Source organism: Citrus clementina, unplaced genomic scaffold, assembly GCF_000493195.1.
Source record: "Citrus clementina cultivar Clemenules unplaced genomic scaffold, Citrus_clementina_v1.0 scaffold_1, whole genome shotgun sequence".
NCBI classification, from domain to species: domain Eukaryota; kingdom Viridiplantae; phylum Streptophyta; class Magnoliopsida; order Sapindales; family Rutaceae; genus Citrus; species Citrus x clementina.
In genome coordinates, this window is record NW_006263303.1 from 441,179 (window position 1) to 455,442 (window position 14,264).

Here is a 14,264-nt window from a genome sequence, read left to right on the forward strand (position 1 = left end):
CTCTCTCTTTTTTTTTTTAATTTCTTGCTAAATCAAATTTACACTTATCTTACTTTTTGCTCTAATAGTATAACTACAAGTACTTACCTATTATTATCATTTAAAATTTGTGCTTATGAGATTTAACAAAAAAATTTCTAATAGATTCAAAGTGGTATGAAAACTTTTTTTTTTTATTTTACATAATGGATATTGTTCCTTTCACTTTATTTTAGATTACAATAGGGCTGAATTTGTTAATTTTTGGACAATCTTCATTTGTTAAATACAATATTTACTTCACATATTACAATAAAGTTTTGATAAGGGAAGGCAGAGTGGGCATTTGATTCGTGTCAAATTGAACCAAACCAAACTTGAAATTTATTTATGTTTTTTGTTCTATTTGATTGGATCTTAAAACTGATTGGGTTGAGAATTGAAAACAATTTGTACGGATTACATTTAAATATATATAAAATAACTCTAATTAAAAAAAATTCCATTAAGTATCAATGAAACCAAATTTTGATACAAAATTATAACATAAATTCAAACCGAATTTGAATTCGAACCGAACCAAATTTTAACCAAAACCAAACTAAATTTAAACTTGAAATCGAATCAAATTAAACTAACTTTTAAACTAGTTTAGGTTGAATGAATGGATTACAACTGGAATTGAAACCTGTAAAAACCAAACCAAACCGCCCACCCCTAAGTGAAGGGAATGAAGGGAGAAAAAATATTGTCAAATAAGTAATTGATCAAGTTATATTTTTACAATAAAAATTTTAGATTAAAAAAAGGTGTAGTGAAAAACTTAGTAAGTTCAAATAGCCCGATCTTAATTTTTAGGAAATACAAGGTTCTAATTAATAGGTCAGAGGAATTAGCCTAACATAAACTTTTGTTGGTGGTAGGACTCAAACCTTCGCCCCTTAACCTTCACCGGTTCTTCCATTGGACCAAAAAGCGCACTGATATTGTAAAATAATAATGAACAAGGAATTAGGCTTTCTTTGTTTATTTAAATTTTAAATTAGCTTCTTATAATGAAAATATGGTGATAAAGTTTTAGCCTTATAATATTCATTTTTAAGGTGTTAATTTCTTACATATTTGAGTAAATTGGAGTTTCCTCCTTAAAAAAAAAGTTTGTTATCATCATTTATCTAATGATCAAAAGTTCTCATTACAGTGAAAAATTGTTTATTATAGGGTTAATTAACTCTGGATGACAAATGTTTTGATAAATTTTAAAAAAGTGACACATGTTTTAAAAATACTTAAGCGGGTGACATTCCGTTAATTTTTGCTGTTAACTTTAACTAGCCAATGGTAAAATTAGAAAAAAAAATAGATTTTTTTTTCATAAAGCCAAAGAGATAAAAATATTGGATGTATATACTTATTTACAATTTATAAGAGATCTGCTTCTCTTGTTCACACGTTAGTTTGATTCAACAATAATTTTTTATTTTTTTAAAAATAAATTGTTTGGTTTAACCAAAAAAATGCCCTGTTAATTAGACTTAGGTTTGATTTTTGATTTTTTATATAGAAAAAAAATAAGCGAGTAGGGGTAGAAATATCATTTTGTAACTAATTGTGGAGGTATAAAAGTCATTTTGTAATTAATTGTAGGGGTAGAAATATCACTTTATAACTAATTTACTATTCCCATTAAAGTTAACGGTAAAAGTTAATGAAATGTCATCCAATTGACTACTTTTAAAAAATATATCACTTTTTTTTTAAATTTGTCAAAATAAATGTCACTCATGGATAATTAACCTTTTATTATATTTTCTAAGTTTATGTTTTACACACACACACACACACACACATATATATATATATATATAAGTTTCTAAATGTGGCAAATGTAGCGAAATACTTGTGTGGTTGATAATAGAGAATTTGTGATTAATCAGAGAAAAGACATGAATGTGATGTTGAAAAAAATAATGGAATTATTTGTACGAGTGTGTATCTCTAGCACTCTTATATTACTCGTTTTGTATACTAATCAATTGGACAATGAAAGGAGTTCACGGTTTCTTTGCAAAAGTTTGGTTTGATTAGTGTATTCTCAAATAATTTGGTTAATTGATTTTCGGACTTCAATAATATTTAATAAGTTAATTTTGCAAGTTGAAGGTTTATGATAAAGAAAATTCATGGCTGTATTTGTAAGATATTATATTTACATAATCTATATTTTGACATACACATAAATTGTATGCAATTCACTGAGTATTAGTGAAAATAATAATAAATAATGAATTAATCACATTAGTTAGAATACAAATTTGGGCTCAAATTAATATATTTTAGCAACTTACCTTCTATTTTCAAATAAACCTACTTAAAAGCCATTTGCCAAAGCTCGATGCATTACATTTCCATTTTTGAATTTCTGTAATTCAAAATAATTTGATATAATAATAAATCTCAATTATATTGGAGCCAATAAACTGTTAATAAAAACTTAACACAATACTTTTTGTAGGCTTGGGATGATGGGATCCATTACTAAATTTGTTTTTGGACAACATCATGAATTAGTTGGTTAAAAAATACTTATTTGAAGCATGTTTCGAAAACTATGAGAAAGTCAACCCCTGCACATACTTGTATAAAAATAACTGAATTTTCTATCATACAAACCAAATTAAAAAAAAAATTAAGGAATTAACAAAACCCACAAATCATAAGAAGTTGATTAATTTCCTCAAAACTCAATACAAAAAAAATATTTCTAGTAGTTAAAAAAAAAAAACATAATACTTGAGATTGAACAATTTTAAAACCCGAAATTAATCAAATAAAAAGAAACAAAAATATAGAAGAAAAAAATAATTAAACACGTTTTTACAATTAAAAAAATTCAAGGTGAGACCTTGTGAGAGCTGCCGAGAAAGAAGAGAAGCGAAGAGAGAGAAGAAAAACAAAAACTAATAGCAGCGATCGATCGTGCGAGCGGGCTTAACACATCACCAACAACAACAAAAGCCAAAGCTTCAATACCCAAAATCAATAATACCCAATTTAATTTTTTTTTTAAAATGCACTCTAACTTTTTTTAAAAAAATTAAATTAAGAGAATAATAAGAGCTAAAAATCGAAGCCGCGAAAAACCGGACCGAAGTTTGAGTGAAGTTTCGATTTCTCTGCAATTCGTCAAGTTCGTTAAGGTAAGGTTTCAATCAATTTAGAAAGTTTAAATTCATACTCTTAAGCTTAGTTTTTACTCTTCATTGTGCTTATTTTTGTTGCAATTTAATTTTTTTTCCCAATTCGTGCTCTGCTTTTACCTCAATTAATAAACTCACTGATCTCTTCTGTTTAAGTTTAAATTTAGAATTTTGAACTTTGGAGCTTGTTAATTGGGTGAAAAGAATAAAGGGTTTTAATTTTATTTGGTGCAGTGATATACTTTCGCGGTTCGCGCAGTTGGTGAGAGGCTGGGTGTTTTGAAGCTAGGGTTTTGATTATTTTTATATTCTAATGAATTTTGGTTGTTTTTGCGGTTTTTGAATAAGTTGTGGAGTGAGTTTGATCATTTAGGGTTTTGGGTTATTGGGAAGATGAGATTTGGGTTTGCATTGTATGGCTTGTGTATGGGTGAATTTAGAGTTGTTTGGAAACGGAAACAACTTTAATTTTGGTTTGTAATTGAGGTAATTGGGTTTTTGTTTTCATTATTTATTTTATTTGGTTCATTGTGTTTTGAGTCTGTTTATAGAGATATGCAGAGTTTTGAGAGTTTGATTTGAATTGGAGGGTAAGGGGGTGGGTGAATTCTGGGTTGTTTGAATGTGGGAATAAAAGGCAATTTGGTGTTTTTTTTTTTTAATTTTCTGTGGATTTGTGGTTCCGCGGATGGTGTATGAATCTGTTTGTTGAGAAATGCAACCTCAGCAGGGTTCTAGAATTGATTTGGCTGAACTGAAAGCTCAGATTGTGAAGAAGATCGGAGCAGAGAGGTCTAAAAAGTATTTTTATAGCTTGAATAGGTTTCTAAGTCAGAAGCTAAGTAAAAGTCAGTTTGATCAATCATGTCTTCGCCTGCTTGGGAGGGAGAATCTTCCGCTACACAACCAGTTGATTCGTTCAATCTTGAAGAATGCATGTCAGGCCAAGACGCCGCCACCAGTTCAGGAAACAGTGCTCACTAAATCTGTAACCCATGCAGTAAAAGGTTCTCCTAGTAGAGAAGATGGCCATGAGCAAAGTGGGTCCCTTACTCTGAATCAAAATCAAAATGTTCCGCCTATTTGGTCAAATGGGGTTTTGCCAGTTTCCCCACGAAAGGTTAGATCTGGGATTCGTGAACGGAAGATCAGGGACAGGCCACCTAGTCTGCTGGGGCCAAATGGAAAAGTATGTGTTTCACATCAGTCGGTGGGTACAGAAGATAGTGGTAGTAGATTTCACATGGAAAATGGGGATCTGATTACTTGCGATTACCAGAGACCAGTTCAGAATCACCATGCAGTGGCACAGCAATCTGAGAATGAAAAGGAGGAATCAGTTCGACCCACTGAAAAACTAAGAATACCCAGTAAAGATCAGACTGGAGCTGCTGTGTTTGAGGACGGGGAAGAAGTGGAGCAAGCTAACCAATTAAATTTCTCTAGGAGTCCTCTAATTGCGCCTCTTGGGATTCCATTTTGCTCAGCCAGTGTTGGTGGGGCCCAGAAACCTATTTCCATGGCAAATGCTGGTGATTTTGTTAGCTGTTATGACAGCTTTGGATTGTCTGATTCAGAGACGCTACGGAAACGCATGGAGCAGATTGCAGCAGTACAGGGCCTTGGAGGAGTTTCACTCGATTGTGCTAATAAACTGAATAACATGTTGGATGTGTATTTGAAGAGGTTGATCAGGTCATGTGTGGAATTGGTTGGAGCAAGGTCTGCGCATGAGTCAAGAAAGCACCCTGTCAATAAGCAACAGATACCGGGCAGGGTTATAAATGGCATGTGGCCTAGTAATCACTTACACATGCCGCCTTCCAGTGGACATGTAGAAGTTATGCAGGACCAGCGACAGCGATGCTCAATATCTTTGCTTGATTTTAAGGTTGCCATGGAGCTTAATCCACAGCAACTTGGTGAAGATTGGCCATTGTTGCTGGAGAAAATTAGCATGCAATCATTCAAGGAATGAAAAATGCATACAGAGATTTTCCCATAGCTATATTTGCGTCAGTCTGTTCTGGTTCAAAGGGCTTGACGACACTGTTGGAAAGCTTTGAAGAACCCAATTCATTCCTTTTGCCCATGAACCTGATGACTGTTGTTCAGATGATGCTCTTGCCCGTGCAAGATAAAATTATGGGATGAGCATTGCCGAGCATCAAGGTTTCTGTATTCATCCGTTTCAGATCCTGGAAGCATCAGGATATCATTTAACAGCAGCCAAGCGGGGGTTCATCCAAACATAGAACCCCATGCTTGGTTGTTCTGTTGTACAATTATGCTGATATTGGCTGTCTCCTGCCATTGCTGGAGATATTGAGTGTTTCTTGTAAATTACAGCCAATGAAGAATCTAAGAAAGTTTTGCAGGCATACTGTTTTGTAGCTTGGTGAAAGTTAAAATATCACTCATGTAACAGCTGCAGTGTTGCTCTGTTTGTAATTTTAGACTCTGGGAATTGATTGAATTCCAATATTAATAACAAGTTGACATCCATTTTATAGTCCTTGATGTTCATAATTTGAATGTTTTGGGTTATACTATTCCTCCTGAGTTTCAGGGTGTGATTTGCCTGCTGTTAATTTGCCGTGAGGCCGAAAGTTTTTTTGGCTCTGTGGATGCTTCTAAGCTGCTTATTTTGTGTTTCAATTCTCCGAGGGATAAATCTTGTTCTTAACAATTTGAAAGCCATTCGGATCTGGATTTACTTGAATGTTTGATACATTTAAAAGTTGGGCACAGTAGTAAGAATGAAGAAATTATAGTGAAGAATAAAAATGACAAGACTTCATAATAAAGTCTTGAGGAATGCCCATGCTTAATGCCTCATTTCATTAAACATTGCTTCATCGGTAGCTATTAAGTATGTCTTTAATTCGATGCATCAGCTTCCATGAACAAGTGCTTGCTTAGCTGAACTAATCAATATTTTGCTCTTGGTCCTTTGCACGCGTCAATGCCAGTTTTGATGCAGAATGCTTTGTTTCCTCTTTAAAATTTTGAGCAGGTAGCCTGCATATGTTCAACCGTTCAATTTGGACCATTGCACCCGACAATCTGGGTAAACGGAAAGAGAGAGTGTAACTTACAAGACTGCGTGGTGAATGTGCTGTTGAGAATAAAATGCATTACAATCAGCTTTCAGACTCTTCCATGATAGACTGAAATCATCTCAACTGAACTTTCTCCAATTTCTCGTCTCTTCTCTCATAGCAGGCATCTCGAAAAGAGAGAGATTATAATCTTGTGGAAGTTGTTTTGTGATGCTCCACATAGGGGCAAGTTCTGGAACTCCCAAATAGAAGCCGTTGTGGCGTGCTCGAAGACTTGCTGAGCCACCAGAAATTTAGCAGGAGGTACGGCTTCGGTGACCCACATGTAACTTATAATAAAGAACCAAGTGTTTTAAGTATTTCCCTTTTGCTGCTGAAGAGTGAACAACCGCTAGCAGTTGAGAAATTATTTAATAGCAACCAATTACGGGCCTTGAGTACTTCCAAGCAGAATGATCGAGTCTGGTTGCCTAGTACTTGTTCTATTCTAGCTTCACGGTAGCCAGCTTCCAGTCAAAGTTATTTTAAACTTTAATATTAAGACAAATTGCAGGAAAAATGCTCCAGTTTTGCTGATAAACAACTGTCTATTTTCCTGAAGCCACAACACCTCAAATCTCAATCCCCAACTTAGCCCATATCCTGTTTCCCAGTTGCAAATTCTGTGTTCATATTGTTTTTCTTGTCCCTTTATTCAGACAGTTTTGGAGTTCTTCGTTGATGTATGAAGACGAAATTGTCGTGATGTTGGGAGCATCTGTTCCTTCAGAGAGCAAGAGCAAGCATCTTATTTCAGTTTATAAAAGGGTTCTTTCGCAATTTCGTACACTTTTGAGCAACAAATCCATTCATAAATATTTGTTGGACTTCTGGTCGTTTGTACTCTTTCTTTATACTCATTTGGCTAGAATGATACGAAAGCATTACAATGTTGTTTGGTACCTCGTTTTCACTCGCACTCGATTCAAAAAGAAAACTAAGAAGTGTAATGAAAAATATAAGGCGTTCAACGAACAAATGGAGAAGTGTCGTAGCAATCAGCACTGCATTTTAGGTACAGTCTTGTTGAGGCACAAGGATGAAAGATTACACCCCATCCAAACCAACTAGTGTTTTTGTAATTGATATGTACTACTTTCTCAATTTCTTCCACGGCAGGAGCCATTCGACAATGATCTTTGTTTGGGGCGTTTCCAAACTTTTTCAGACATTATATTCTTTTAGGACCCACACATTTGACATTCCTTATCCAAGACACTTTTCCGAATGGATAACATAAAATATAAACGTAGAATAATGTAATAATGTCGAAAGAACAGCAGCAATTTGCAAGCAAATTTTCATTCACAGTTTTTTTTTTTTTTTAAATTGAAAATGGAATTCCCACCGCACAGCAGCAGTGCCCGGGTTTATTAATTAATGGAGACGAAAGACATTTGTTATGTACATTAAGACCAATAAGAACAAAGATGAAGAGATGCACTTAATTTGTACAAATGTCAAATCATGAAAATTAAATCTCCTACACCACTTAGGATGATGATGGGGACGACGGCGCAGATTCTGCCGGTGCCTTGCAAATAGGGCACCAATTTGTTAGCCGCAGCCATTGCTGTATGCAGAGTACATGATACCTATGCTGACAATGCAATCTCCCCACTTCTTCTCCAACAACATACTCTTCCTGCAAAAAATAAGACAAATATGCTTCTTTTTTTAAAAAATAAAAAATAAAAATCCAATCCTCATAAGGGCAGGGATACCTTATTGGATTAGGTTTGGCTACAGTAATTATGAAAAATGACAAGTAGATGCTTTGAGTACTCAATTAAGACAGACCTGGCAGATACTGCATTTAACATCGTCATTATTCCCACTACAGCTCAAGGCCACATCAAGAGGTGCAGGCTGATAGATGCTTGTCTTAAGACATTTCAATATTGCTTCATCCGTTAGTGCAGTGCTCACTGTACCCATCCTCTCTTCAAGAGCTAATAGTTCCTGTCATGATACCAACAAAATCCTATAAAGCAAGCTACTAAATAACAGGTTTTTCTTAAATAGTGTTATTTTTAAACCATTGAAAAATGATGAATGACTAGATTAACAATTACATTATCATAGCATAGTAACATACCTCATACGACATGTTATCAATATCCAGTCTCATGTCTCTATGCTGATCATGGAAGCTGAGGCCGTTCAGGAGCAAATTGGTCTCTAGAACAAGCAATTGCTGCACGGCAAAGAAAAAGATTTAAAAAAAAGGCAATTTGACAGAATCATAGATAACTTAAAACTTGACTACCTCATATGATAATTCCTCATCTTGCTCAATCCTCTCAAGCGCCAGCAATACCTGAAAAATATTATAAAATGCAAACTATTAGACACTCAGACCCCATTTAAAGAAAATCTTCAACAAAGTGACTTGAACGACCTTCAATTTCCACTCCCTGAACCTCGCCCAGGCCAGGGGGATGATCTTAAATGTAGCTTTTAACATTCAAGAATATAAAACAATACCTCTGCAATCCCATCAATATTGTAGCGTGCAAAGTTATCACGATTTATTACAGAGCCAGTGATGCCACCAACATCTGAAGGACTACCAGGCATAAGACCTCGTAAGCCTCCACCACTGCTACCAGGTCTACTGTAAGAACTAGGGCGAATTGAGGGAGTTTCAGCAGAAAATCGAAGGGACGATGTAGGAACACTTGAATCAACAGGTATTTCAGATTCGGGCACTCTAGATATCACAACAGAGGACTCATTTGGTGCTAAGCTATTTCCATTTCCTTGATTAGAGAGCCTTGCGCGGCTGTTACTATTTGTTGATCTCCTAGTCCTGACAGATGCAACACCATTATCCCTGTTAGGAGGCCAATTTCTGGCTCTTCTAGAATCACAAATGGAGATGCCATAATTAGAACCGTGATTTCTCATTTCTGATGATGTTTCGCTGGTCGTCTTCCCTCCAGAGGAGGAACTACTTTCTCCTTCTGAATTTCTCTTTTTAACCATATCCCTCCTTCTACTAAGGCTTGAGTCTGATAATGTACTACTACTACTACTAGAGGGGATGATATCAGATATTGAACTGCATCTTAGATTTCTTAAGCCACGTCTGCTTGTATTGGTAGATGTTGCCGGACTGGTATTTCTAGATGCCAAAGACACAGAGGAACCAACTAAAACATCTCGGCTGCCCACTCCAGACCTCTGATGGAAGGTCCTACGAGATCTTGAATTTGATGCTACACTAGATCTCCCCTCTTCCATCAAAATAACCTCCCTAGAATCCGAATCTTCAGATGTGGGGAGAAGGCCCCTTTGAATCTTTCCTGGTGGGACTACAAGTTCTGAAACATCTGGCTCATCATGAACACTACTAGTTTCAGATGAATCTGTTTCAAGCTGAGAAGGTTGCTTCTTCTTAGGATTTGTTGAGGATTTTCCTGCCTTGCTGAGAACCGAGCAAGTCCTCGAGGAGCTTCCAATTATTTCCTTGCCACTAGAAGAAGAACCAAATGAAGGCCTTGAAGATTTGGCTTTCTCTGAGCAGCCAATTTGGGTGCCTTTCATGGAGTTCAGTCTGCTGCTGCATCCAATTCGGCTACAAATTTGAGCATTTTTTTCTCTATTGTTAACAGTATCCCTCAAAACAATACCAGAACTCTTTCTAGAGACAACAAGCCCATCGATAGCTCTTTTACCAGAGTATCCATCCATGTATCCACTAAGAACCCCTTAAACTGAAACAAGAATAATATATAATACATATAATTCAGATTATGGAAGTCTGAAGCTTTCTGCTGTGTGATAAGCCTCACATTGAAAGGAAAATGTTTGTTCTTTCAAACTGAAGAAATGACACATCCTAACAAACATAAAATTAGAGTCCATTTCTGAGGTTCTACCCTTTTCCTACTCTACAATATGCTATATTTGCAGAAGTTATAGCCCAAAAAATTACTTTCATACCTAACTCCCAATAGTTCTCTCTTGAATATTAATTTATAACATCAAATTTTTGTAAGGAGAATTTTTTAATAGCTTCTCAAGAGATTGTTTAATGACCAACCACAATATTCAATACTATCAGTGTATTCACTGCAGTTTTCATGACATCATAAACATACATGCAAACACACATATGCATAAAATTACGATAATGATATGAGGATAAAATGAATAAATTTCTTATGCTAGCTTTCATCTAAAGCTACAAGACGAAGGCACCAATACCAGGAGCACGAATTTAGCATCTCTCTCCTAGTTTAAAGTTCCATTGAACAACTTGAATTGAAACATTTCATACGCTGGTATGAATGAAGAAACCAGAACAAAATGTGTCAAATTGAATAACAAACATCTAACAAAAGATCACCCTATAAAACCCAATTCAACTAAAAATTAAACAAAATAACTCAAAGAAATTAAAATAAAGCATATTACCTTTATTATGAACGAAACCAAAAGAAAAAGGAGAATAAAAAAGATCAACCCATAAAAAGAAAAAAAAATAGTTTCAAGTTCTCATAAGAACATAAAAAGAAACAGAATCCCATATGCCCACATGGCCATTAATTAGATCCCAAGAAAAGTGGCCACTTTTTTAATTTAAGGCCAAAGCTTTACTTCAATTATTCTCCACACAAACTCTTCTTCCTCCTCTATTTTTTTCCCAAAAATAAACAACAACAACAGCAGCAACTCTCTCCGAGATTAACGGACTCTCAAAAGCTTAATACCTCAAAATCAGTAAAATTCTCCCCCCCCCCCCCCCCAAAAAAAAATCATCTTTACAAAAGAAAAACTATCAAACACCTGACGACCTCAATTTAAGCCAGGTAAATAAAAATTCAAATATAAAACGAAAAAAAAAACAACAAAAAGTTGTAAACAAGGAATGAATATATTCGGTTATTGAATTGCGTAATAGAAGCAACAGAAATAAATTCAATATTCATATTCCACCTTTTGTTTTACTTCTGTTTGAAGAACGGAGAAAGTATTAAGGCCCTGTTTGTTGAGAGAGATTTCGGGGAGAGAGAGAGAGAGTCCAAAAACGTGTGTGAAAGATCCAATATTCAGCTGCGACCAAAAGTCTAGTCCTTTTAAATAATGTTTTTATTTCAAGGGAAAATAACACTCAAACCCCAAAACAATGGCCTAATATATAAATAAACACATAAACAAATAGACTTAAAAACCCTCTATCACTAGCATTTTATGTGGTTGGACAGACATTTTAATAGAACAAAAACTAAACTGTTTCGGCTCAAGAATTATTTGGTTGTCTGTGTCTCTGAATTTTTTTTAAATAGATGATTGCAAATTGGGTTAAAAAAATTACACAAAAAGTTGGTGATTAAATCTGATTTTTAGTTCAATTTAATTTTAAAAAAAGAATTATTTCTAAATTCATTAAATTCGATTCAATTCTATTTTCTAAACACTCTATTCTTAAGATATATACGATGGTGGAATTGGTTTTTTGAAAATAGTGGTGAAAGAGCCACATGCATTATTGACCTTGACCGCAAATTTAAAAAGAGATTTATGTGATCATTCTTGAAATATTAGCAGTCTGATTATATATTAGAGTAACTTTAGGGGCCTAGATGTTCTTTTTTATACTTAGTTAAAAGATTTGAGATTACTTAAAGGTTAATTGGATAATTTGCTAAGCAGTGCCGTCCATATATACATACAATGCGAGCTCGTGAGATCTCCACCGTCGGCTATGGGTTAGGAGAGTCAAAGATCGACGGTCGGTGAGGACGGCGTTACGATATGTTGCAATAAAACGACGTATGCTTATTAAACGGAACAGATAAAAAGGACCTCTTTGGGCCCCACATTCCGTCCAACAGCATTACAGCAGCCGCCTAACCTTTATTTTGTATTAATTCATTAATTATATTTTTTTAGTCATTTCGTTAATTAATTTTGTTATCTTACTTGAAGTTGAAGCGCGTGCCTCACACTTGACCTAGTTGATAAAGATGGCTGTTAATTCCTGAATTGACCCCTGTTCTATGGTGGCTCCAGTCTTTTTGTTTCATTAGTGTTCTCTTTCAATTTCATTTTGAAATGTGTGGCTAGGTATTTCCTTAAGGGCGGGGTTATTTGCACTCTAAAAAATACTCAAAACACTCATTTATTTTGGACACTCATTCATTATATTTAAAACATTTAACTTTTACTTTGTACACTCTTAAAATTCCAAACATACCCTTAAAGCTTCCTCTTTATTTCTTTTTCATACATTCATAGCACCAAAACACCCGAGTCAAGAATTTCTTATATGCTTTCAGTATTAGTTTATTTACAATTTCATAAAAGCTCTACCCATTATACAGTAATTCTTGTTCGTACTGCAAATTATTTATATTATTATTCTCAGATCTTAAACAACAGATAAGCCATTTTTTTCTTTTCAGATTCAAAAGAATAAGCAATTTATGCCAGGCCTTTAGCAAACAATAACCAATAACCGGGTTTAATAATTGATTTAATATAAATATGCCACTCTAATAAGTAATTAAGTGGCAGAATTTTATTGAGTTTGAGAGAAAATTTGATTAGTATGATTTCTACCACATCATAAAAGTGGAGAACTTGCGAGTCATAATTTCCTTGATAAGAGTGGTGAATGATTTGATTGAGTTTTAAGGATTAACACTAGTTAAAAATTAATAAATGCGTTTGTTGTGAATAAAAAATAGTATTTAAAATTTTATAGTTACATTACATATTGCATGGGTGCACATGTGCATTATATGGTTGTCTTGATTAATTTTTTATTTATTTATACTAAATTGTCCTTATTAGTAAATGACATTATGGGTATAAATTCGTAATATAAAATTTATAGAAAATTATGAGTGTTCAAAATATTTTTTAGAGTGCATGTAGTCCCACCCTTTCCTTACTTTATTTCTAATTTTATGTGATGAAGATAAATAATAAATGATAAGCTTTATCTCCTTGAAAGCATTATTGTTCATTTTCTCCTTGAAAGCATTATCCTTGCAAATATAAAATTTTTTATCTTGTATTTTGGGCTTGTAACAAGTGGCAAGTTTAAAATTGATATATATGGGCAAATTTAAATGGGAAATTGATCTATCTAACTTGAGTGAGCGCCACGCTCCCTAAAGCGTTGGGTTTCCAGCATCGCTTTCTTGGTTTCCCAATCGCTCAAAGCCAAATGGCCATCAACAGTTTCTAATTCTTTCATTTTCTCTCTTTGTTTTGCTTCCACTCTTTTAATTATCCAGGAACTCTCACGAGTCCCTATCACAGGAACTTGGATTATGTTGTCAAAAAGAAAAATCATTACACGTTTCTCATTTGCCCAATTTCTTGACTCTTTCAGTTTAATTATTAGCATTATGATTTATATTTTAATTTTTTCTTTTTTTTCTTTTTTGACCTTTATTGTTTGGGTTAAAAATGCTTCCAAAGAATTTCCACTTGTTCCACAAATTAAGGCGCTTCTAATTAAGTCTCGAATAATTCAATTCCCGGTTTGTATGGCGACAAGTCGATAAATCCATCCATAGTTTCTCTATGTTTTATATAAATGGCTTTTTGCAATAAAATCGCAAAGAAGAGCCAAAAATGTACGTGGTAAAATACGTCACATTTACATTTAAAATAAACAACCCATTTTTTTATATAAAAAAAAAAACAATTCCACCATCATATTCAGATATATGTACGCGTATATATGAAAAAAAAAAAAAAAAGGTTGGAAAAACCCATCAATAGGTCTTAAAATAATTGAACAAATATTCGTTGATGATTTTGTGGAGAAAAATAAATTATTTGAGAGCAACCCCCGTTGAAGGCCATCGAAGCATGATTAATAGAATGGTGGAACCCAAGTTTCAAAAAGATGTTGTTGTTGGACAAGTGCTTGTCCTCGAAAGCATTGATTAATTGCCCGTGGAAAGCACTTTCATGTGCATCAATGGTGTCTCCTACTTGTAATATTGAGGCTTACATA

The 14,264-nt window shown here is 34.2% G+C and overlaps 2 protein-coding genes across 3 annotated transcripts; one reads left to right on the top strand and one right to left on the bottom strand.

Annotated features, from left to right (window-relative positions):
- The first annotated feature begins 2,857 nt into the window (after nt 1–2,857).
- LOC18053878 lies at nt 2,858–5,691 on the top strand. Its single transcript, XM_006450108.2, has 2 exons — nt 2,858–3,179; nt 3,414–5,691. Exon 2 carries the CDS (start codon nt 3,895–3,897, stop codon nt 5,155–5,157), a length of 1,263 nt encoding a protein of 420 aa, XP_006450171.1. The 5' UTR covers nt 2,858–3,179; nt 3,414–3,894; the 3' UTR covers nt 5,158–5,691.
- A 2,010-nt stretch (nt 5,692–7,701) lies between these two features.
- LOC18054096 (probable E3 ubiquitin-protein ligase RHG1A) lies at nt 7,702–11,337 on the bottom strand. Of its 2 annotated transcripts, XM_006450111.2 has the most exons (6): nt 11,225–11,337; nt 8,768–9,999; nt 8,550–8,600; nt 8,379–8,477; nt 8,081–8,242; nt 7,702–7,925 (listed from the first exon to the last, which is right to left on the bottom strand). In XM_006450111.2, exons 2-6 carry the CDS (start codon nt 9,974–9,976, stop codon nt 7,773–7,775), a joined length of 1,674 nt encoding a protein of 557 aa, XP_006450174.1. In that variant the 5' UTR covers nt 9,977–9,999; nt 11,225–11,337; the 3' UTR covers nt 7,702–7,772. The 2 variants fall into 2 exon arrangements, with proteins under 2 accessions (XP_006450174.1, XP_006450173.1); XM_006450110.2 differs by lacking the exon at nt 11,225–11,337 and having other exon boundaries at nt 8,768–10,694.
- Nucleotides 11,338–14,264: the final 2,927 nt, after the last annotated feature.